The sequence below is a fragment of the Propithecus coquereli genome, unplaced genomic scaffold, assembly GCF_000956105.1.
Source record: "Propithecus coquereli isolate 6110/MARCELLA unplaced genomic scaffold, Pcoq_1.0 Scaffold83, whole genome shotgun sequence".
In the NCBI taxonomy this organism is placed as follows: domain Eukaryota; kingdom Metazoa; phylum Chordata; class Mammalia; order Primates; family Indriidae; genus Propithecus; species Propithecus coquereli.
In genome coordinates, this window is record NW_012154507.1 from 6,232,719 (window position 1) to 6,258,746 (window position 26,028).

Here is a 26,028-nt window from a genome sequence, read left to right on the forward strand (position 1 = left end):
TGATGCAAGGAAGAGAATAAAATCACATATAATTCTATCACCCAGAGAAAAAGCTATTAATATTTTTATGTATTTTCTTTATTTTTTATATACACATAAACACTTTTATTTTTAAATTGGACTATACTGTATACAATTTCCACTGTTTTCCTTACCTATCTTTCTTATGTTACTAAATATTCCTTGAAAATCTCATATTTAATGACTATATAATATTCCACTGTATGAATAGAATGTAATTTAACCACTCATTGTTATTTTTTTGCTATAACATTTCAATAAACATATTTGTATATCAATCTTCTTACACAGCTATCCTATTTTATTTAAATTTTATTTCATTTTTTTAAATTTTTTTATTTCATAATCTTAAAATTATAAAATCAACAATCTTACAAAAATTAAATGTGGAAAAATATAAATACAAAGTATAATACAAGTCAGCTTCCCTCATATCCGCCCCCCTACCCACAGGCACTCTGGCATACACTGTTTTAGACCATTTCCTTTATATAAACATCTATACATAGAGCTATTCATGCATCCATAATGTGCATATAATTGTCAATTTATATTTAATATATATGAAAATGTATCTGCAAGAAGAAAATTCAATATCATAAAGCAAATGGGCAAAAAGGGCCACAGTTTGTATGTGAATTCTAAGCATGTCTATAGCAACCAGCCTGATGCGTCTGTGTTGCTCAGGGAGAGTAATTCTACACAGCCACAGGCAGGTCTGTTCTTGGAAGAGCATCTGGAGGCCATAGTTCTGCGGGTTAGCAAAGGGGATTCTGAAATAAAAGGCACCTCATGCTCTTGCAGAGTAAGTGCCAGGACGATGGGGACTGTGGCTTGGTCTTGTTCCGGGAGAGGCTCACTGAGCATTGGGGACTGCATGTTGGACAGGGCAGCAACAGGCTGCCCCAGTTGTAACAGGGTCTTTCGCTCAATCAAAGCTGGAAGTGACAGAACAATATGTACTTGGGCCACTTCAATAGTGGTGGTTCCTAAGGCACATTTCTCGAAAGAACAGAGACTAATTCATGACAAGTGACAAAAGCAGCTAGAAGTGACTGAGGTTTAAAAACAAAGCCCATACTGCTGCCTGTTTTTTTTAAGACAGATAGAAATGCATTTATTATATAAACCTATACTAAAATTACAGTGAATGTATGTTTTCTAGAAGAATTCATACCGATACAGAGTTTAAAAGTTTCTTTTTGGGTCAACTCTTTTGGACACTTTTTCTTCCAGACTCCTGTACCAGTAAAACAGAGTGGGAAAAATAAAACAAAACAGCAGAAGGCCCTGGATCCTGCAGTCTATGACACTGACCTGGAGAGGCTCTTATTCCAGTCCTCTCTCTGAACTACAGCTCCCACCCCACCCCTTCTATTTCCTGAGGCACCTGCTTCTCAGACCAGAATAATCTGCTGCCTAAGGAGAACTTCCCGTAAGAGCTCACCGGAGTGTCCATTCAGCTTCTGCGACATGAGCATGTCCTCTGTGATATAGATGCACATGTCTGGGCTGACTTCCAGAGACTCTTCATTCATCTGCTCCAGGTCCCGGGGGTCATCAACCAACATCTCTATTTCTGACACGGAAGAAGGAAAAGACGTCTAATGACATGAAGGGAAATGACCACCATAATCCACAGCCACACTTTGAGGGTGGCCATGTAATTTTCATATTTGAAAATAAATTCACTAATGAGACTCTTCAACAAGAAACTCTAGGGACCATTCTCAACTAGGTGCTACCTGTTCTCTTTTTCATAGGTTTACTGTGTTATCTACGTATCTTCTCATGCCAGGATAATTATCAGTTATTTCTTACTCTTTAAGACAGAAGAAAAACTGTACTACCTTGCTGCAATGACAAATGGCAAAGTGAAACTCATGAGCCGTTTGCCTAATGCCAAAGCAAGGATCGTTGACACAGGCAGCTGAGTGGGCCACAGAATTCCCCATTCCCACAGCTGCCCACTCTCAGGGCACTGAGTGACTTGATTTGAGATCCACACAAATGCTATAGGAACCAAACATATGTCCTGCAGTTTTCCTTAAGAGAGTCAATATCTTTTCCCTCAACCTGAATGCTATAGCATTTATTTGCGACAGAGAAGTAATATAAAAGAGGTACACGAATGCTAAGTTCAGCTGACATAGGCTGTGGTCTTAATCTGTTTAAAACAAAGTAAGTTCCTAGCAGCCAGGTGCTATATATTTTTTTATACTCCTGATAGTTTTGGTCACATGGGAGGCACATAAGAAATACTTTCCTACTTAACTCAATGGCATGGACTCAAATCTTTATAGGGGTAGGGAGGGTGTATGTCCAGGAGTTCAAGATGTTTCCATCACTCTCACTGCACTCCACTCTGCTGTCCTAACCATTGCCTTACTACTCCGGGAATCAGAAACACAGAGATGAGGGCTGTAGAACTAATCTCTTCTTACTTCATATGAACGGCTAAGACTTAGGGTCCACACCGTCCACCCTGTGGCTGCAGAGGTTCAAGACTAGATGGATGCTTTGCTCACAGCCAAACACAAGCAACTCAACCAAGTCACCACGGAATAAGGCAAGATACTTCTTCTCTATTACTACTACTTAAAGTTGCTCCCCAGATAGCCATTCTACAGAATCAATACCTGAAAAAACTGGGGGAGAAAAAGAAAAGAGCCAGTGAGGGGACAGTACTGTTACCATCATCCTGGGAGTCCTCTTCCAGTCGGTCTTTGCCTCCGCTCTCTACCCCTGACGTGTGGGAGCTGCCGTGGCTGGTCATTGAGCTGCAGGTTTTCAGCTTGCGGTGGACAGCGCTGCCGGAATAGCTGTCCTCCGGCCCTGTGTCCCGGGGCTTGGTGTCGGCCTCAATGCCTGAGGTGTGGGAACTGCTGTGGCTGGCAGTGGAATGACGGGACAGGCGCTTGTGCTTCATGCTGCCTGCGCTGCTGCCACTGGCCCGTGATCGCTTTTCTAGCTGGTCCATGTCGAGGTCCAGGTTGTCGCTGATGTAAGATTCCCGGTACTGCTTCTTCTCTGTGGCAAGGAACACAGCTCATCATTATATTCAACCAAGACAGAAGGAGCAGCTGGTTAGCTTAAGTGAGTCATCAAGACAAGAACAAGGACAATCTCACACTCAGAATCTAGTGACTAGAAAGTAGTGATACTTTAGATAGGAGCTTGTCTGAAGAAGACTGCAAAATGAAAACTAAAAAAAACAGTACAACAGATTTGAGGGGAATATTTAAACTACTTAAAGAGTTTTGAAGCTTCAGGCACTAGAAGAAGAGTGCTATTAAAGTGCAGTTGCAGACCACCTCTTGTATGCAAACTGTTACTGGTCCACAGTAAAATAAGTTCAGTAACTGAGAATGAACGTTTAGAAACTTACATAGCTATTGGACATTGCCATGACAGCCACTAATGTGATTTTGCATTTTGTGAAAGTATCAGTCCATAGCACATTAGATATTTTAAAAATCTGGCCCTTCTCCATAGATAATTTCAGAAGCACTGCTAAAGAAGACTACTTAATAAATATAATTATGCTAATTGCCTTTCATTTTATTTGTTCATTTGCTCCAATTTGTTCCATTGTTAGCTTAGCTCTAGCTGCTGAATAAAATTTAAAATGAAATTATTCTTCTGAGAATTTCCTGCAAAAATTCTAAAATTTAGATTTTCATTAATATGATTGCCTTTTCTCCATGTAGGCTGAATTAATGAGGCTTTATCATCTTTAGAAAACACAGTAATCACTACTGGTTTGATGATCTCTGATTGGTAAATTGTTCTTTGACTTAAAATGTCAGTGCTGTTCCTTAGTGTAGTCAAAGACACAACATTGGGAAGTCCCTTTTATCAAATGCTAAATTAACCATGAAGGCACAAAGTTACAACACAGCTGCAGGTATACAACTGACACAAAAAATGTTTTTGTGTTTCAGGACAGAAATTTAAAACAAAGAAACATTTTAGCTTCCTTGCCTTCTTAACGCTGATGAGAAATAACACACTGGAACAATGTTAAAAATGGAGAGTGCATTTGGGGAATGTGAAGTTGATATCATTTTAGAAACCGCTAACTAGCAGGCTAATTGGGTTCTCAGGGGACTGTTAACGGATTTAATTGCCTTGTTTCTTGGTTAAGTGAAAATACTTGCACTCCTGACATCTGAATCCAGCTATGAAGTATAATCACCACAGGCTCTCCAGACACACCTTCCAGGATGCAAAATGCAAAAAGTGCTTTGGAGAAGGCTATGTGTACATTTCTGGGCTCCAGCCCATTCATGTCATTCTAAGGCAGCGGTCTCCAACCTTTTTGGCACCAGGGACTGGTTTCATGGAAGACAATTTTTCCATGGAAGGGGGTGGTGTGCGGAGGAGCTCTGTGGCCTGGTTCCTAACAGGCCACAGGTGGGTACCAATCCACAGCCTGGGGGTTGGGGCCCACAGTTCTAAGAGATCAGGCTGAAACGCAAAGGCGAGTATGTGTAGCCACACAGAGAGCCAGCTGGAAACGACACCAGAGCCCAACACACACATCATTCACAACGAAAGTGCACCAAGTACAACTCATCGTTCAGGGAGCAGACTGGGTTCTAATGATCCCTTATCGTCTACAGTCAACTGGGGTAGAGATGAAGATGAAGAGCTAAAGGGACTTACACAATTCTCATACAATTTCTATTCACTGCAGTTTCATGATAATTAGCTATGTGGCCCTTAGAAGGGTGGAAAGTGAAGAGAAAAAAGTAAAAAATGTCTATAAGGTATTGGAGTTCTATAGCTTTAAGACAATTAGCAATTGTCAATCTAATCATTTAAAAGCTTTTCTGCCTCCTTACAAACAGCTTTTATACTCCCAACTTCCTGATAGGTTCAGAGCCAATTACAGTTATTCTATATTCATAAGATAAGTACTTGCCAGCCTGCCTTCCACCTGATAGGAGCCTAGCGTAAATCATATTTCTCGTCGCCTTGTCAGGGCAGCAGCCTTAGTGTTCCATGCCGCTGGCTTCTCTTCCCTTCCTAGTGCGGTATCATTTAGACCCTTTGCAAACATTTAAGAAGCTTCACACCACCCAGTTACAAATTGAGGGAAACGTTTAAATAATTCTGAATTATTGTAAGAAACACAAAACGCAACCTCTCTTTGCCTGATAATCACTGGTGTCAGCAGTGTGGATCATCAATATGTCTGTGTTCTTTTTATTCTCTCTGTCATAAAAGCCCAGAGACAACAAAGTTTTTCATACATGATTTTGGAATATAATGTAGTAAATGTGACCTCTTGACCTAAGAATAAGCTTGAGCTATTGAATAAAGTTGGCTTAAATTTTTTTTTAATGACACAAGGCATGTTTTTCCTTCTCTTCTGAACCCTATGTAAGAATTCTTGTGATCATTTTCTACTATAAAATACTAAAATAGTGTTTCAGACAAGGTGACTCTAAATGAAATGTAATTAAGAAAAACACTGACTCTCTTTGTGCTGTTTGCTAACCTGATGCCAAGAAAAGGGCTTTCCTTGTTAAAATGATGGAGTCCTTCAGTGTGGGTAAGATAATTGGATTCAGGCCAAAGCTGGCCCAGAGAAACTCGGTTTTAGGCCTGCTTCAGATGTGGAGGCACTGCTAAGTAGAAGAAACTAAGTATGTTTTCTTTGGAAGAAGAAAACAAGGATTCCTCCCAAATCTGTCTACATTCATCCAAATATAAGATCCAGTTAACAATTTGTGTCTTCATCATTCCTTCATTGCCTGTTGTATAGTTTGAATGTTTGTACCACCCTCCTAAACTCGTTTTAAGATCTAATTGTCACTGTGACAGTATTAAGATGTGGGACCTTTAAGAGATGATTGGGCCACGAGGGCTCTGCCTTCATAAATGGATTAATGTCATTATTGCAGGCAGGGGTTCATTATAAAAGGGGGAGCTCAGCTCCTTTTAGTCTCTCTCTCTCTTGCCCCCTCTTTGCCCTTTTACCTTCCACCATGGGATGACACAGCAAGAAGGCCCTTGTCAGACGTTGGCCCCTTGATCTTGGAATACGCAGCCTCAAGAACTGAGAAAATAAACTTCTGTTCTTTATAAATTACCCAGTCTCTGGTCTTTTGTTGTAGCAGCACAAAACAGACTAAGACACCTACTCACTTAAGCCCCCAAATATACTTGGTACTATGCTTGGCAATGGACAAAGCCTTGCCCCTCTAAGAACTCAAAATTCTTTGTAATTTGACCTTAGAACCTATAGAGGAAGTCATTAATTCTTTCAGGCTCTAAAGGGTTCCTTTAAGGTTATATAAACAAGAATTTACTAAAATGCTGCAGGTAGAGAGCAGATGGAATAAAGGAACTTCTCAAGGTGCCATGTAGGCCATTTAGGACTGAGGCAGACTTGGCAAACTATGGGCTATGCGCCTAATTAAGTCACCTATCCTCACAAGTTCCCATGGTGTTTCTGTCCCCATCTGAGTTCCTCTTAGCATTCATGTCAGCACAGGAGAGATATATTTGTTACACTGATGAGTCACTGTGGGGAAGAACTGGCAGTCTGGCAGCAGTGGAAGCCAATACACCTGACAGTTATACCAATTCTCTCCAAAGACAGATGCAGTTTGGTGGCAGACAGTGGGGGAATGATTCATGTTCTAATTGCTACTAAATTACACAGGAGTCTCCAAACAGGGTCTCATTTGGACTGAGAAATAGTTTTTGAGAGAAATCCATCAGAAGCATAAACTGCTACAAGGTCTTTTGTTTGTTTAAGAGAGAATGGGTGTTTGTCTTGCTTCTGTAAGAAAGTAAGATCTGAGGGGTGGAAACTTGTTTCAGCCATGAATCTAAGATATGAATCTGCATCCTGATATTCATGCAAATACTCCAAATCTAATCGAATAGAATTACCGTAAGATCAAAAGAATTACTACAACATGAATTTGCAAGACAAATTAAAAACATTAAAAAATAAATATGCAACATAGAATTTTTGGTGATTAGAAGTTGGGGTGTGTTAAATGGAGAAACCCTAGGGTGTCACAACTCAAGATAATGGGCTAACCATTACATTAACATTGTAAAGCTGAAGTCTGATGGTAGAGGCCCCCCACATTGCACTGTTCTTCTCATCCTGACTTGCCCCTCTTCTTAGGGCCCAGTACTCTAGGGCCCCAGATAGATTGCTCTACCCCATCTGTATCTCAGCAAAGCCCCCACAGAACTACCTGACAAAATGCTCAAATAAAAACTTCCCTCTTCTTTGTCATTCTTGCTGGGCCAGACTTGGAGGCCTCTCAGCTGTCAATCAGAGAGGATGGAGACACATCTGTGACCCATCTTTATTATCACTCTGACCTAAGGAATACTCACACTGGAAGGAATTCCAGACTGCTTGTGGATAATATGACTAAGGTAGGCCATTGTATATACAGAGCTCTGAGATGCAGATAAAATCCGAGCTGCAGATAAACCCTTGCCCTGTGCCTTTATAAGGTGGGTATTTGCAAGGATTTTCAAGTTAGGCATGGGGAAACCTTAAAGAGATTATACTTGAGAGATAGCTAAATGCCTGCAGTAACCTCAGATATTATGAATAGGTGCTATGCTAACTGGCCCTCAAGCCCAGCCCCTTGTCTTCTGGAACAGTGCTGAGATGTAAATGGAAATGCTGCTCTAAATCCGGACAGTCCCAGTCCTAGTCCCCAAATCCCATTCTCTCTTTAAACTGGAGTTTAAAACCCCAGTTCATGCAGCTACAGAATAAGAGGCCATAGGTGCAAAGGCACCATTTTCTTCCCCACCCCGAGACCCTGCAATACCTTCGTTTTCCTCCAGCTTTCGGATGTGGCGCAGGACAGGCTGCAGGTTCATGTAGAGGCGGTGGCTGTTGCTCAGAAGTTGAAGGAGGTGTCTGGAGCGCATGGGGCACCCCGTGTAGTATATGAGCTTCCTGGCCGAGGGCAAGCCATCTGGCAAAATCTCAAATTTCTTACCCTGTGGAGGGAAAGCATGAATCAAATTCAAGAAGAAAAATCTCTGATTTGACAAGGTCCCCTTCATTTTTTATTTACTAAAGATAACTACAGATTCAGAAATAGATGTCTAAAGCTCCATTTAAAATTCTCTGAGGGATAAGTTATTATTTTCCCTTTCAAAAATGTCATAAGACAGGCAGGGCATGGTGGCTCACGCCTGTAATCCTAGCACTCTGGGAGGCCGAGGCGGGCGGATCGTTTGAGCTCAGGAGTTTGAGATCAGCTCTGAGCAAGAACAAAACCCCGCCTCTACTAAAAATAGAAAGAAATTAGATGGACAACTAAAAATATACAGAAAAAATGAGCCAGGCATGGTGGCGCATGCCTGTAGTCCTAGCTACTCGGGAGGCTGAGGCAGGATTGCTTGAGCCCAGGAGTTTGAGGTTGCTATGAGCTAGGCTGATGCCATGGCACTCTAGCCTGGGCAACACAGTAAGACTCTGTCTCAAAAAAAAAAAAAAAAAAAAAAAAGTCACAGGACAGAGGATTACTAAAAATTTCAGGGAAAAATGGCTTCAGGGAAGCATCTAGCCAGGGTCCCGGTAAACACTACACAAGATAGCTAAGGATATCTTTGGATTCTCTGGCTAGTGAGGCTATTTGTACAATGGAGAAGAAGGGCACCCTCAAATGGAATTCCAACACCCTAACTCAGCAAACAAGATGACAAATTCTAGAAGAGATGAATGCATTCATATATTTATTGAATACTTACTATGTACCAAGCACTGTGCTAGGCACTGAAACAATAACAGCAAATGAGACAGATAAGGTTCCTCCCCTCATGGAGCTACATGCCAGTGGGAGAAACGGTAAATAAACACATAAAATAATTACAGTTTATGATAAATTTGGGAAAGAAATAAATACAGTAAACAATACAGGATATCTATTTAGGGTTTAGAAAAAATGGAGAACTTCTCTAGCTGGACAAAAGGGGAAGCTGGCAGTTGGGGGGTGAGATGAGAAAGGGAAGGGGCAGCCATCAGCAGAGACAGAAGGAATCTCATTCTTCAAGTCTAGGATCACTAACATAAAGTCCTAAGTTGAGGGGGAGGGTTTGGCAAAGTTCCTTACAGTTATGAGATCTTACGAATTCTTTTAACTTTTCTAATAACGAATAAGGCAACAGAATTACAAAAAGGAATATTTCAGATAAAATGGTTCTCAGCCGGAGGGCAAGGTAAAGCAGGCAGGGAGGCAAATTCTAACTACACTCTTTAAACTCGGTACAAAGCAACATGGATTTGTGTTGCCTAGACAGGGATGGGATATTTTTTAACCTCTGGGTTTTTGATTTTAAAGGAACCACCAGTGGATCCTGATACTGAAATAGTAATAGCTGACATTTATGGAGCACTAAGCACCTATTAACACATTTAATCTTCACAATAGGTCTATGGGGGAGGACTAATTATCCCATCTTAGAATGAAACCAAGGCACAGAGAGGTTACATAACTTGCTCAAGGTCCCCTGGCTAGGCAGGGCTGGGTTAGGTGCAAGAAGAATCACCTGGGAAACTTGTCAAAATAGATTCCTGGTCTCTATCCCAGACCCACGGAGTCAAAAATCTCTTGGGGGAGGAGCATTAACCCCAGAAATCTGTATCTTTAATAAGTTCCTCAGATAAGACTGATGCACAACTATTATAGATTCAGTAACCACTGAGTCCAGGACCCTAAAAGAACTCAATTTCATAAATGCATTTTATTCCTGCTTAATTTGGGACATGAAAGGGGCAAGTAGGGTTATAATTTGCTCATTTTCAAACAGCTCAGATCCTTCACAAAGGGCTTGAACAAGAAAGAGCCAGTGAGGAGGAAGCAGGCCAGACCCCATCTAATGTATGAGTAAAGTGAAATCAGGTTGAACTGTGCCCAAGTAATTAAAGTAATGTGAAATCAGAAACAGCTCTTTTAAAGTAATATGAAATCAGAAACAGGTCCTTTGACTCACAGGGCAGTGTGGGGTCAGTGCCCCCATTTTATTTGCAATACAGCCCTTTATTTACATAGGCCATCTTCCTTACAGGAGAGAAATACATGTCTATAAATCCTTATCTTCCTCCTTTCTTTGTGTATTTTTTCCAATTATTTCTTAACAAAGAATTACAGATTTTAATGACCACTAGATGTGCACATTATTAACCATAATTCTTTGAACTCTATCAAAAAATGGACATAGCTGGCAAAATAGAGAAATAGCTGGGAAAAATTTGCTTTAACAAAAGAAAGTGTATCATTTTCAATATTGTAAAAATAAAAATACTTTTCCTGTTAAGAATTGTAGATCTTTCTTTAAAAAGATGAGTTTTAAATAGTCAGATATTAATAGAAACATCTTTTTATATAACTCTTTATTCTTTGCTCAAAAGAAGTAACTTCTAAAAGAACTGGCCAACCTCCATACTAAGAATAATTTACCCTGTGATTATGGCTTTCTGTTTTCCAATCCCTCTGCTGCAGGCTTTTTTATGATAATTCTATTTATGAGCTCATCTTATACCTTTCTCACCACACTTCTTCTGCAACCAGAATAATGTAGGGTAGTATGGTAGGGACCAGACACACAAATTAAAATTAGTGATTTCTTTTGCTGTAAGATTCTTTGATTTCAAGTTCACTACTGATATGAGTACCAAGAGTTATAACATATGCATACACATACAGGAAAGCAAATTATCTTCAGCTTCAACTTTTTAAAAATAACAACTTCTGTGCCTGAGACAATGTTGTTTAAAAACAAAAGCCAAAAAATAACAAAAATCCACAAAAACAAACAACTGAAGAGACTTTTTAAAAAAGTAGGTTATTTTAAACTTACCACAAACACCAACTTTCCAACATTTGTCCAGGGGAAATCATAAAGTAATTGTTTCTCTTCATCTATATTCTGCGGAAGGAATCAAAATGCGTATAGAGTTAATGGGAAAAATGACAGATACTCTAAAAGGGCTCTAATTTCTCTCCCAGAAAACTAAAATACAGTAATTAAAATCTGAAAGAGGTCCCCAACTCTCTTTGGAGAAGTGCAGATAGTGATTAAAAAGATTAGTGATACAAGTCTGTAGCTTCTGGTTCCTGCGTGACTGCATTAACTGGCCCTTTGTTTTTCCTTCTGGCCTATCCCCAAATTTAAATAAAAAGCCCAAAAGACTCAGGCATTCAAGAGATACGATAAAGCACTCAGACTTTCATAACTGGATATTCTGTCTACATCAAAGATAAGACATCTTTATATTTTCTTATGTCTTGCAGAAAGAGGTGTTCTCTCTCCCCTGTTGATGGCTGCAGGATAACACCATCCCACCTGTTTAAGGGTGACAGTTACTACTTACTCAAGGAACAAGTTTTATCAGAAAAGTGTAATGGAAATTAAAACGTCTGGCCAGGCACCATGCTAAAATGTCATTTTTCTTTCCACAGTTATAAATGCTCCAGAGGATAAAAGAAAATATTTAAAATCAATGACCAAGAGAAATGTTTAGATATTAATGATCTGTTAGTGATCTGTTAGTGATGAACCTGGGCTAATCTTTGGCTTGTTGTTTTCTGTTACAGAGGACTTAGTACTGTCAAGGATCAGGTTAAGTCACTTTATCCACATCTGTTCGTCCACATCTGTTCTAGATAAGTAGGAAATGACTAGTCAATGGCTGAAAATGAACCACTGAACCTATGGCAGGACCACACAGGCACACTGTAAATGCAAGACATGGTCAATAGCATTTGACACTTATATCTCATTTACCAACCTGAAAAATCTGTATTCCTCTCATGGTCAATCCAAGGGTCAGTGAAGCTTCAATTTCCCTTTTATCCTATAGGAATAAGATTTTATGAAAAAGTATATTTTCTTCTATAGTGGATAATTCAGCACCAAAGAAATATGGAGAGAAATTTCAGGATAAGAAAGTTTTTGACTTAAAATAACTGCTCAAGTCTTTCCACATCCCTAGTTTCTTATAAGATTTAAGAAAAATCATGGGCACATATTAAATCAATAACGGTATATTCTATACTTCTTAAATCTCTGAGATCTCAAAGTTCAGTGTTTTCACTATAATATACACTTTCATATCTGACAATATTCTAAATATTTATGTTATTGAGAACTCTAGTAAACAAGAATATTTTTGCAGTTTTTGTATCATTTAATTTTTTTAAGTCTTCCATCTTATGCTTACTCTTTTCTCAGATATTAGAATTTTAATCGAATGTAGTAGTTATATTTTGAGATGCATCAAATTTTGTATGTTTAAAACTGGGCAAATCTCCCAGCCCTGAAGCCAAAACTAGAGGCAAATTGACTAAATATTTAAGACTCTCTCATGAGGATAAATAATAAAGTTGTAAAAGCTTTACTTTTCAGTTCACTTGGAAATACTTATTTTTAAGAAGTTCCATTATCACTTGCCAATATGATACACAGTCTACCAGCTAAACTATAAACTATAAAAAATAAACTACAACATGCATAAGTAAAAAAATTCTACAATTAAAAATGTACCCTAAAATTTGGCCACATCTTTTAACTGCTCATAATGTAATAAGTATATACAAGGTATGAAGTTCAGAAAAGAAGATAAATAAAATTGCGCAAGTATTTTCATTAAGAGATTTCTCAACAAAAACAAATGGATATGTGCATATCTTTGTTAAGTTTAGTGTCGATTTTCCCATGAATATGGGAAGAAATAATTTTAGAATACCCTTAGCTGGCTTAGTAAAGAGAAAACAGCCTATTTTCACTATTTAGGCTGTTTCTTTCCAACTAGTATATTTTTACATCAATAAAGCATAAGGTTTAAAAGGAGAAACCAACCCATCACTGTGTGTGTTTAGGCCGATTTCCCTTTCAAGGCTGTACTGATCACTTTCCAAAATAAGACCGCGCTCACAAAAATGCTGGTTGTTCACGTACGAGGTGTGTACTGGTGGGAGAGGGGCAGAAAATGATTTTCTCAGAGTGTTTCCTGCCTTTTGTCTACTGTATTTCCAGGTTATGAGCAGCCCCTAAGTAAAGCAGGTTCAATGGCTACCACTTGATTTCTCCAAAGAACGAAAACTGCCCATCAGGTAACAATATCTATTCTCCCATTTAATTGAGTTACATTTTTATTAAATATCTTGTTTTAAGCAGAAAAGAGTCATTTTCTATGCAATTTAGAAATACCACACTTTAAGCAGATTTGAAAATTAATTTTTACATAAAAGGCAAATTGGGGATATCTACTTCACCAAAAGATTTTTATTTCTTTTTCCTTTTTCTCTTTAAATAATTATTTCAAAATATTAGGGGGTACAAGTGTTGTTACACAGATGAATTGCATAATGCTGAAGTCAATGCTTTTAGTGTGCCTGTCACCAGAATAGTGCACATTGTACCTGATAGGTAAGATTTGATATCCCTCAGCCCCCTCTTACCCTCACCCCTTCTTAACTTCCAAAGTCTATTACACCACTTAAAGACCATGTGCATCTACTGTTTAGCTCCCACTTATTAGTGAGAACATGTGGTGTTTGATTTTTATTTCTTAACAGGATTTGTTAAAATAGCAAGCCTCCTGGCAAATAAGGCAAGAAGCAATTAATATTTATTAAGCACTCACTAATGTTCCAGGTATTTCACCCTTGTTATTTCAAATTCATTATCTCATTGAATCCTCCCAACCTTGTGAAGTACATTGTATCACTCCCACCTAATAGATGGCTCAGGATTACAGTTGTAGTTGCCTGGGACACCAGTAACAGTGAATAGTGACATAGAGTTTCTAATTGATACCTGATTCTAAGGCCACAGTCTCTCCAACATATCATTCATACTTATAATACATTTTAAGATATAAACCGGTTGTCAAAAATGCAACTTTTTTGCCTTTTCTCATGTAAATTGTGTGTCACAAATGAAATCTCTTAAGGGAGTGAAAAAAATCCCACAACTCAGTCCTTTAGGAATTGAGCCAAAGGGATCTTATGAAACTCAATTATGCCTTTCAAGGATGATGGGGCATTAACAATGCATCTCTTGGGCATGGAAGAGAGACAGAAAAACCATCAGTTGGTCCCTTATTAAGTTTTCTGAACCAGCTTAGAAGATTACCAAGCAATGTATCCAAACAAACTACAGCCTCATCTCCAATGGTCCAGTTATGCTAATCTCACCACAACGGTTGTAGTAGAGTTAATGAGCACAGTATCAACAATGGTAATGCTAACAGCAGCAAGCGTGACATCATGCTTAACCTGTGAATTGTTTTGAGGACTTTTTATCCATTAATTCCTTTAGCCTTCAGTGATCCTAAGAGGAGGGTATGTTACTGTCCCCATTTAACTGTGGGGAAACTGAAGCACAGAGAGGTTAAGTAACTTGCATAACGTCATACAGTAAGAAACCAAGCTGAGATTCAATCCTAGGCAGGCAAGCCAACTGAACATGCTCTTAACCACTTCATCCCATTTAGTTTGAGAATCTACCTTTGAATACTGACACAGGCATTCAGGAGTTTTTGCCAACAAAGCGGCATTTGTGGAAAAGGGAAGGAGTAGGGAGGAGGAGGGGAAGAGAAGACAAGACGGTAAACAGTAACATGACTGATTCCCTGCAGAGATGGTCTCAGTTGTTATTTGGATGTGTGACTTCTGCCCCAGGATGGAAAAATGAGGCTAGAGATGCACAGGACACAAAAGAAAGTAACTTCAGAGTGAGGGAAGCATGGAGTATAGTGGCTTAAGCACACAGGCTTTGCTATCAAGAAGGCCTGGACTGAATCCTAGGTCGGCCACTTAGTTTTGTGATCTTAGGGGAACTATTTAATCTCCTTAAGCCTCAGTTTCCTGCTCTATAAAATGAAGATTATAGTTCTTTTCTTATAGAGTTGTAAGGATTAAAAAAGAAAAAAAAAAAAAAGAATAAAGTGTGCCCAATAAACACAGTACTCCATAAACATTAGCTGTTGTGGTGATGGTCTTATAATTAATGGATACAATATAGACATGGCTTCATTGGAATACTAATTATTCATCAAACGAGTTGCAAATGTGACTCCTCAAAGCAGAAAAGCAGATTTGGGGAGAAGAAAAATAACTATTCCATAATCACTGAAAAGCCGGATTCACAATTTGCAGCCATTTGTCATCTCATTATTAGAACCATTAAAAAAACACTTTATCCTATTTCCAGGACAGGAAAAGCACCACTGCCTCTAAGACTAACCTATGATATTAATAACAAATGGAAGTTCAAATGAAACTCTTTTAAAAGTCTTTTAAAAATGAAATAATTCTCAACAGAAATTTTTTTTCTCAGAAGCTATAGACTTACTGCAGTTTTGTACCTTATACAATCTGTAGTAATGAACAGCGACGTCATCCAGTCGGACGGCCTCTTTGATATACTTAAGATGGGCCTCGGAAGCTGTCAGTGCAAACTGATCTTTGTGCATGTTTGGAATGTGCTTCAGGATGTAGTCCTTCCCCCTCTTGGAAACAACCTGTTGGGAGACAAGGGGTGTGCAATGCAACATTTGTTGGAGGGATGTGAGTACTACCCCCACCCCCAAAATGATGAAAGGAAGAGAATCTAAAATAGGACGTACAAACTGGCTAATCTCCATTAGAAAATTCCCACTTTTATTTTGTTTTCACCATCTGTTATGTTCTAGGCTGAATCAGCTAATACTAGAAGATACAGAGTCAATTTAGCTGTAGTACTGCATATCTAAGACGAAAAAATCCCAAGAAATAGGAAAAATAGGTTTTCTTGGCTTTAAAGTCACCAAGAAAAAAAAAACACACAAACTTGCATAATTTCATACACATCATTGTTCATATTTGCAAAAGTATCGGTACCATGAAATACTTCTACTATAGGCACATCTTAAGGTTCTGGATCTACTTAACTCTGAAAGTTACAGCCACAGAGTGGGAGGTACTAAATGTTAGTCACAGGGGACTAGAAGAAATTCTCTGAAACATTCTTGGTTCTTGCATAAGAGGCTGATATGAACACTCTGTTAGAACACTTACGAGTAAACATTTTCATTCAAACATTCATTGCAATTTACTGTGGCTTAGGTTTTTATCAGACAGTAGGCTGAGCTTTTAGATGTCAAAAATATATAGTATCTAGCAGCTACAGGCTAAGAGAAAGGTATTGATTAAAGTCTTAGTTGATTTCATGAGGACTAATTTAAAATATAGAAAGAATTAGGCAATGCGAGCAAAAAGAATAATGCTTAAAACGATCAGAATAAAAAAATTAGAGAGTTTTCAGTTTTAAAATGTCTTTACAGATACTGACATTTGGTTTCTTCCTACTGAATATTTTCCAGAGAATTAAACATGATGAATTATTGGTCAATTATCAAGTTCTGCTGAGAACTCTTCAAGTTACAGATTTTTTTTTCCCCTAGATTCCTTTTACATGGTGATCATCCAAATCAGTACTAGTCAACCTTTTTCCAGGTCAAAAACACATTGAAAATAATATTTGTAAGGGCACTGAAGTAGATGGTTTTGGTGATCCCAAGGGTGGAAGAAACTAGTATCTCAGCACAGTGGATACCATGGGATACTAATTGGGAAGTTATGATTTAAATTACCAAGATTCAATGAGTGATGACAACTAGAGAATGTAACTACATGCTACAAACAGTAAAGCTTAACACATATTATTTATGGTTTCTCTTAAGCACTGTAAAGTCAGTCAACAAAAACTTATAGAGCACCTCAATGTGAAATGCTGATGAAACAGAAAAGGTTAAGTTTATGCCTGTCCTTTAGAGCATATTAAGAAACAATTTACTGGGGCCAAGAGATAAGCAGATCATTTGAAAATAAGATGTAAAACACTTATGTCTAGGGTTTTCTTGATCCCAGAGGAGTCTGCCTAGAAGGAACCACACCTGAGCTGAGTCTTAGAGGATGGGTAGGAGTTGGCCAGGTGAAACAGGGAGAGGGGTTTCGCCGGCTAACAGAACTGTAAGGAGAAAGGGCCCAGAGGTGTGAAGACATATCAATTGCTGGATGTTGCCAGAGCATAAAGTTCAAAGTGCAGGACAACCAGACAGGAAGCTGGAAAGGCTGGCGGGGACCATGTCTTGGAGAGTTTCTAGGTTATGCTTAGGAGCTGGGCTTCACTCCACAGGCGACAGGGGAGCCCCTGAAGGATTAAATCACAAGCAAAATCATCTCATCTGCAAGCTGCATTGCAGAGTAAAAACTGAAGCAGGGACAAGCTTCTGCAATAGTGCTGCTGAGAGCTGGAACCTGGGAAACAGCAGGGCTATGATGGGTGGCGCATGCAATGAGCATTTAGGAAAGCTAACAGCAACAAACACACGACGGAACTGTATCTCTTCAGCTGGGTGATAGGTAATCCAGTACGTATATTAAAGGGTGCTGCAGCCAACTAGATGGGACGGGGAGGAGGAATGGTGATAAGGCAGAGTTCCTTGGGACTCTTAAGCACTCAGAGGGAGGAATACACAGAATTGAGGTAGGAAGATGAATTTGATTTAGGACATTCTGAGGTTGGGGCGCCTATGGAAAAATAGCTTCCTCAGGCATACGGGGAGAGAAACAGATTTGGGAGTTGCCTACACGTCGGTGGTGGTTAAAAGCATTAATATAGATGAGATCTCCCAAGATGTGAGTGGTTAGGAGTCAAGTGCAGCAGTGAGAGTCAGTGAAGAGTCCACTGTCTGTCAATCAAGAGTCCATCTGTCAATACAGAGCTCACTGGTGAGCCTGCGGGCAGCACAACAAGTGGACTGGAGGGGACAGAAGGCAGGTGGGAGTGGCTTGAGGAATACACGTGGGAGGATGGCTTGAGGAATACACGTGGGAGGAAAGAAGCTAAAAAATCAAATATACACGACCTTTCAAGATGCTTTACTGAGAAGGAAAGGCAAGAGCAGTAGTTCTTTCCGAGGATGGGTGGGTAAGACCCGGAGGAGGGACGGGAACAGAAATCAGGTGGGGTGGAGAAAGGGTAGCTGAGACAGTTCGTCTTGGAATAACCTCCAATCTCTTGCCAAAATACGGCAGTGGCTCCTCTCCTGGGAGTGAAGGACAGGGAGGCCAGAGCAAGCAAGAAGTTGACTTGTATTTGTTTTCTCAGCCCAGGGAACCATGTGAATGAGCTTTATCTTTTAAAGTGTAATGTTTTTCTCCCTTCAAAGGAGGAACGTGCTGCTCCAGTAGAAGAACATAAGATGGTCAAAGCCATGTAAATGCCAAAAGGAGGCTGGCAAATTCCAAGGCCCCCCATATTTAGGATGAACAGCAATGCCCTTCCCCATTAACTGTAAGCAGACTGAGTACATGAAGACATCGTGTGTACCATGCTCTCACGTGTTAACTTATATCTGGGCATCATGAACATGAGTCTGACTGGCCATAAACATCTGGGTTCCCATTTTTTGAAGCAGCATGAGTAGCAGCACAATGAACTAGAAATGTGCTAGAGAAAACACTCTTTAGATTTGAAAACAGTGCCTACCCAAGATGGGAAATAAGCCTCCGGCTCAAAGTATTTTCCATAGTGCTTATTCCTTTTGAAGTTCCCAAGATCCGCCTGCAGGGCAAAGGCTGCCAGCAGGAAGTAGGCCTCCTCTCGGAGCACACACTGAGAATGAAGAACTTGTTTTCTCAGGTGCCAGTAATAATAGAATCTTGCTGCTCTGTCACTAGGAAAATAAAAGAAAACAGAACTCACATTTTGATGGAACAATCCAATGGCATGTAAACAGACCCAAATCCTGCTCTCCATCTGGTGACAGGAGCCTTTCTGTCTCTGCTCCTCCCTCCCACCTCATGAAGAGGGGGAGGCTGTGGCTAATACTAGATCACTGCCTTCTGCCTTCACGAGGTCGCAGGGGCTCAGAGCTCCATGTCAGACTGACTATCCAGACAACAAAAATAACATTTCCTAAGGGATACAACATTTGATTCATTCAGAGAAGGGGAAAAACGTCTGAATCATTCCACTCTAATATAGTAAATGTTTCACTGAACAAGCATTAGAATAGAAGCTAGACATCGGTTGTATCAATTTTGCTACAATGATGCTGCACGCATGACATAAATAAGGACAAATCTGAGGGGCTATCCTGGCTTTAATGTTTTGCTGTTCTTTTTTTGTTTTGTTTTTTAGCTGAGCATGCTACAAATACTCTAAGACCCTTTTAAAATTGTTTCTGTTTATATACCCTTCTAGAAAAAAAATTTGCTTAACCGTAGTGTTCTTTTTAAAAAAAAAAAAAAATTCACTAAGAATAAATGAGGTGAAAGCTGTCTTTAAATCTGTTTTTTGGTTTTTTATTAAGTGAATGTTACTAAAGTGTTTTTATAGGCACATGCCATGACAATCCTTGTACTCCCCACGAAAGGAAATACTAATAGTGTGCTCATTACAATCCATTGAGGTCAGAAATAAATACTGTTCCCATTAAATACACTGAGTAGGAAGTGCTGACTGGGGAAAACATGGTCAAAGCTCCAAAAAATGTTCACTGGCAAATAGGACGCTTTTGTGATCAATGTAAAAATATAAGAAAAAAAGTGTGTGTGGGTATTTTAGTGAGCTTATTTGCCTCTGTATATTTTAGGTTGAATGTTTACCTGAGATTCATAGCTAATATCATTAGCAGATAATAATAAAAACATATGGATTTATTTTAAACAAGACCATGTTTAAGTAGAAAGAACTTAAAAATAAGGCATTTATGTAATTTTTCCCCTTGGGACAGAGTACTTTACAGAGCACTTCTTTTTACAGAGCCGACCACATTGTTTGGACTGGTTCCTCCCTGAGGAAAAAGGCAGAGTTACAGGGATCAATTAAACATTCATTAGCCCCAGGGGGTTAATTAACTGTTAAATAATATATGTTCCTTCTTTCCAGGGCATTCCACATTTACTAGGTAAACTGAGTAAAAAAATTATATAAACACCCATGCACTTTTACAGGAGAGTTCCTGTCCTTGCCCCAAATTCCACCCCACCACCGGAAAAGAATTTAGTCCTTTAACCAATCTCTCCATTCTTCACTAAAGTGCCGGTTTCTTCTTGAAAGAAATATCTTTCAGGAGACTGATTTGTTTATGAAAATGTAGAGTACAGAAAATGTGAGCCAGTGATACTGTTAACATTTTCGTTAATAGTCTAACATTTTCATTCATTCATTCAACTAACATTTATTCAGTGCCTATTGTTTCTCTGTTTTATGGGCTAAGGATACGTGAGTGTGCAAAAAGATTTAAAAAAAATCACTGCTCTTATGGAGTTTATATTCTAACAGGTGGTGACAAACAATAAGCACCAGTAACTTATTTGGCATGTTTAAAGAAGCGCTGTGGGAAAACAAAGGTTTAGAATCTCTCCCTGTCCTCATACCTGATCAATCTGCCATTTTCCACGTAGTACTGCACACGGAAATGGATGATCATAGGAGGCCCAAACTGATCAATACCCTAAAACAAAGACACACATAAAAATCAAGCTATTTCTAGTTACTTCAAAAATGTGTTTCAAAAGCAACCAAAATACCATTATTTGCAAGATACTTTTTAAACAATGAAAGGTTTTATCTACTTATAGTGAGTGAGGGCTTGTAGTGGGTAGAGAGTTGTCCCATCTGCATGCCAGGTTCATGTAAAATGAGGAAGTTATAAAGCAAAACAGGGCACCATCCCTCTACCTGATTCTCATTCACTGTAATGCCAATGACAACATAAGGGAAGATAAAAATAAATGCCAGTGGAAATTTCTAGCTGAGATCCAGCTCCTGGTGCAGCTCTGTCCCCTGTGGTGACCATTTGCTCCCTATTATAAATATTCTCTTGTTCTTCTGACATTCCACATACCAAATTCTATTATAATATGTTGTTTGTTTATTTAGACATTCATGTTCTTTACTTTGTAGGTGGCTTTGAAGTAGGCTTCTAGTTTATTCCAAGAATTCTTAAATAAAAATTGGAGAATCTAGTATTATTGCTCCTAACTTACAAGGGTGATCCTGGAAACACTAGGTTAATTCCCTGTGAATGTTCTTTCAGTAAATGGAACTGATATTTACTAAATAAAAGCATCAGTACGATAACAAAACATTGTTACAAAATAACAAATGTGAGTATATTAAAAAAGAATTTAAAAATTACTAATAACTTTTAGAACAATTTTGATAACTAGCATAGCCGTAGGAGAGGGGAAAATGATTTCTGCATGCTTTTCACTTCAAAGTATTATCCCAAGATTACGAAACAGTTATTATACATTATTAACAGATGTACAGAATATATTGTTATATGCTATAAGCTATTAATACTTATTATTGTGACATTTTAGAACTTATAATTCATTTCCTATTCCCATTCTCTACTGTATAAAGTATTGCTTAAGATTTTTTCCTAATGTATAACAGCAAAATTAAACAATTTTTAAAAATCAAAATAATTTTGCTCATAAATATAATCTCACCCAAGTGACTTCGTATTGTCGTACCTTGCTGGCCTCTTTCTTCCATTCTTTTGGGCAATATTTATAAAGCTTTTGAGACAAATCCATATATACATGTTCATTATCTGCACATTAAAAAAGGAGACAAGATGATAAAAAAAAGGATAGATTTAAAAAGAATATACAAATAAACAAGTTTCGTTTTTTTTTTCAAAAAAGCCTCAAGATTTGTTAATGTACTCTGAATTCAAATACTACCGAGAAAACTCAATAAGACCCTGAAAGATAAAAGGGCCTGTGGGGTAGATAGTAATGAGATTTTTTTTTTTTTTTTTTTTTTGAGATGAGGGTCTCACCATGTCACCCAGGCTGGCCTCGAACTCCTGAATTCAAACAATCCTCTCCCCTCAGCCTCCCAGGTAGCTGAGATTACAAGTGCGTGCCACTTGTGCCTGGCCAGTAATGAGATTCTTTATGAATTACTTTGCTTTTACAATACAGAGCACATACTATTAAATATATTTAAAAGAAATGTTAGTTTCCAATTCCTGCTTTTTCTTAGCTTCTAGGGTCATTAAGACTTACAGTCTAACTTTCAACAGTCTGGGCGTTACTTAGTCTTAGAAAAACATGCTTTTAGTTAGCTCACAGAAGACTGTTCTCATATGTGTGAAATTATAAAACAGGGTAGAAACACCAACTTAATTACTATTTAAGAAATTAGAAAACATTCATGATATCAGCCAATTTCCAAGTGAGATGAAGCCTGACCCACACACTTTGTGAAGAATAATCTTTAAAACTATTTCTTCTCCTTGTTCCCCACACATGAAAACACAGCATGACAAAATGATAAACTATTACTCACACTGACTTTGGGATTGATCTCATGGAAAGAGAAGAATCTTATGAAAAACAAGCACGAATGCCAAAAAATCCCTCGAGGGGATGATGTTCTTAAGGTGCACAGAAAATAAGACTGCTAAAACCTATGGAAAAATGATCTAAACATGAAAAGGAGCTGGCGAAAAACAAACATTTTCAGATTTTCCAAAGAGAACCTTTTAAGAGAGACATATTTCACAAGAGAAGCCTTCAGCATTCTTATCTTGTACAAAGTTTTAAATCTTTTTTTTAAAAAACATTCCTTTTTCTCTAACCATCAGTAAGGGGACATCCTCATGGAAAGCTCCACATAAAAACGTACTCATTCTGGAAGGGAAGTGTGTCTCTTTGACTACTCCAACTTTGTTAAACGTACTTTGTTACACGGTGACTCCCAGCTAAGTGTTGGGATTTGTCCGGAAAAATGCCATTAGAGAGTAGGAAGGGTAAAGCTACTCTCTGGCTATAAATTGCACATTAAGTCAACCAATTTCAATGAAAGGGATAAGGAAGAGATCCCAGAACAAAAAAAAGGGGGATGCTACTTAAATCCAGTTATCAGATCAACGAACACTATCCCGTCTCTCATATTACAGGTTAAACATGAAATGGACAAGACCAGACAATCTTCCTGTTGAAACTGTTTTGTGTTTGGCTTGAGTTCCTGTCTGAAGAAGCAACATAATGAACTGAATTGAGACTGTTCACCACAATAGCACATCTATATTTTTAAACTACCACTATATCTCTACCATAAGTTGACCAGAGCTTTATACCTTAAGAATTCTCAAGCACACACCAGTTCCCAAAGCCAGTGGAGCAGTAATTTCTATTTAACATGTGGAAAAAAACCCCTGACATTGAGAGATGTCAAATACTGTGTCCAAAGCCACACTGCTAGTTAGTGGTAGAACCAGAATTTAGAATCAGCTCATCTGATTCCTGTTCTAATGTTCTTTCACCATCCTACAATCTCTTTTCTGAAAAGGATATCTTAGCTGTTATTTTGAAACCTAAGGAAACTGTAAACTGGTTTTATTGGACTGACTTGTTGAACAACAAAGATCAACAGTCTGGCTATAGTTGTAATAAGAAGAATTAACTTCAAGCATAGAGTAATGAGTTACTTAGAATCTTATGGCATCTTATTGCTCCTAGACCCTTCCTTGATAAAATGAGATATGTACCAACACTAGGATGGAGCTTAGCATTTGTGTTTTTATTGCTTTAACAGCCGCAGGAAGAAACTGACGAGCAAATGGCTGATTCAAGGGTCCTTGCTACATGCTCTTTAGCCTGCCCTAAAAAGTCAACTGAAAACAGTTCACATTTTGGGGAAGGGGCCTTGTTTATCAGCTGACCATGATACACCTTCCAACTTGGCAACTGTAAGCATTTTATGGTATTGACCAAATCCTCAAAGTATCTTAAGCCTTTAAACCAATTCCAGTAACAGAAAACAATCGCATTCAAGTATAAAATATAATTAAATACATTTCACACACAAAAAAATCTTGACACAATGAGCAAAGATATGAAAAGTTTTTGGCATAAAAAGACTAAATTAGAGAAATTTAAACGTATGATTTGAAAGAAGAAAGCTTATAAAGAATGGCTACAGGTTAAGTCCTAGGAATCTAACTCTTTAACTAAGGCATTATAGGGGAAGAAAGGTCCAATGGAGTCCTTTACTGGAAAATCTTCTCCACATAAAGAATACAGAAGAAACTGACCCTATATTTCAAAGTCATGTAGTCTGACTGGAAAAAAAGAGAAGAGGTAAGAAATAAAGGAAAATAAGATTACATTAACAGATCACTTTGTTATACTATACAGTCAATAACAAGAGAACTTGAAAAGCGGAAAGTCTAATGTTAAAAATTATAACATAAATTAAATTACAAATATATCTAGGATACTTTCCTACTAGTTCCAGATGTTTCCTGAATGCAAGGAAACAAAAATCAAGCTTAGTTCACTAAAACATGAAAAGAGCAAACACATAAAATCTAGATTCCTAAAGAGGAATCAATTTTTAAGTTCAAACTATAATAAAAACAAGGCTAACATCCTAAATCTTATAAGAAATACACAGTAGTCGAGATTAAAAAATGTATAGTAGACTAAAAATGATTATCAGTTTATGGATATTTTGATAACCACAGTTTTATAACAAGATGCCAAATTTAAGTTACAGCTATAAAATGTCATTTCCTCAGGGATAGTTGGCTACATCCAGCAGAGATGGGACTAAGACTTACTTTGTATAACACTGAGTCCAAAGAGGTGACAGTCCTTTAGCCTGAGCAGGTCACAAACCTGGACCAGCAACTGGTGACAAAGAATTTTAACCTGTAGGGGAAAAAAAGCATGATTGAGATAACAATTCAACTAAGTCTACATAGGGAGCCACAATCAGGCAATTTAAAGCACAAACATGTGTCTTGAAAGGACAAGCTGACACTAGCAAAACTACTGTTGGTTTATCAAAATCACTTTAATCTTTGGCGGTGTTTCAGTAATGATTATCGCAATCCCAATTTTTACAACATGGTAATAAAGCACCAATGCATTCTTGCACAAGACTCATAAATCTTACGATACACGGACAAGGCTCTCAAACCACGGTACATGATGAGTATTTCAGAAGGTACAGAGAACAGTCTATTCAGACTACCAAAAGTATTCATTTGACAAGTATCTTTTATTTTTTAAAACCTTTTATTCATTTTTTTAATTGACTAATGACAATTACATATTTATCATGTATAACAGGATGTTTTGATACATGTATACACCGTGGAATGGCTAAATCAGACTAGCACATGCGTTACCTCACATATGCATCATTTTTTTTATGGTAAAAACACTTAAAATTTACTCTCAGCAATTTTTAAGTACATAATACATCATTATTAACTATAGTCACCATGTTGTACAATAGATCTCTTGAAATTACTCCTCCTAACTGAAATTTTGTATCCTACGACTAACATCTCCTCAATCCCCCCACCTCTGGTAACCACCATTCTACTCTCTGCTTCTACGAGTTAGACTTTTTTAGATTTCATATATAAATGAGATAATGCAGTATTGTCTTTCTGTGTCTGGCTTATTTCACTTAACATAATGTCCTCCAGGTTCATCTGTGTTGTTGCAAATGACAGGATTTCCTTCTTTTGTGAGGCTGAATTATATTCCATGGTGTATATATACCACATTTTCTTTATCCATTTACTCATTGATGGACACTTACATTGATAATATAGCTTGACCATTATGACTAATATTGCAATGAACATGGAAGTACAGATACTTCTTTGACATAATGACTTCATTTCCTTTGTACACAAACCCAGGAGTGGGACTGCTGATCATGTGGTAGATCTAGTTTTAATTTTTCGAGGAACTTCCATACTGTTTTCCATAATGGCCATACTAATTTACATTCCCATCAACGGTGTACAAGGTTCCCTTTTTTCCACATCCTCACTGACACTTGTTCTCTTTGGTCATGTGTGTGTGTGTGTGTGTGTGTGTGTGTATGTACGTATTTATTTATTTATTTATTGTATGTGAGACAAGGTCAAGCTCTGTGCTCAGGCTAGAGTGCAGTGGCTCACTA

The 26,028-nt window shown here is 38.2% G+C and overlaps 1 protein-coding gene across 2 annotated transcripts in view; it reads right to left on the reverse strand.

Moving 5' to 3' along the window:
- The window catches only part of FRMD6 (FERM domain containing 6), a 74,351-nt gene that overhangs the window by 6,562 nt on the left and 41,761 nt on the right, over positions 1-26,028 (reverse strand). The window contains exons 3-12 of one of the 2 annotated variants that reach the window (XM_012663823.1): positions 24,665-24,755; positions 21,564-21,643; positions 20,457-20,533; positions 18,562-18,748; positions 15,395-15,550; positions 11,813-11,878; positions 10,882-10,950; positions 7,842-8,016; positions 2,716-3,051; positions 1,469-1,600 (exon numbers count right to left, since the gene is read on the reverse strand). In XM_012663823.1, coding sequence (XP_012519277.1) covers positions 1,469-1,600; positions 2,716-3,051; positions 7,842-8,016; positions 10,882-10,950; positions 11,813-11,878; positions 15,395-15,550; positions 18,562-18,748; positions 20,457-20,533; positions 21,564-21,643; positions 24,665-24,755 — 1,369 coding nt within the window. Of the gene's footprint in view, positions 1-1,468; positions 1,601-2,715; positions 3,052-7,841; positions 8,017-10,881; positions 10,951-11,812; positions 11,879-15,394; positions 15,551-18,561; positions 18,749-20,456; positions 20,534-21,539; positions 21,644-24,664; positions 24,756-26,028 lie in introns of both variants that reach the window. The other variant, XM_012663822.1, reaches the window with a different exon arrangement.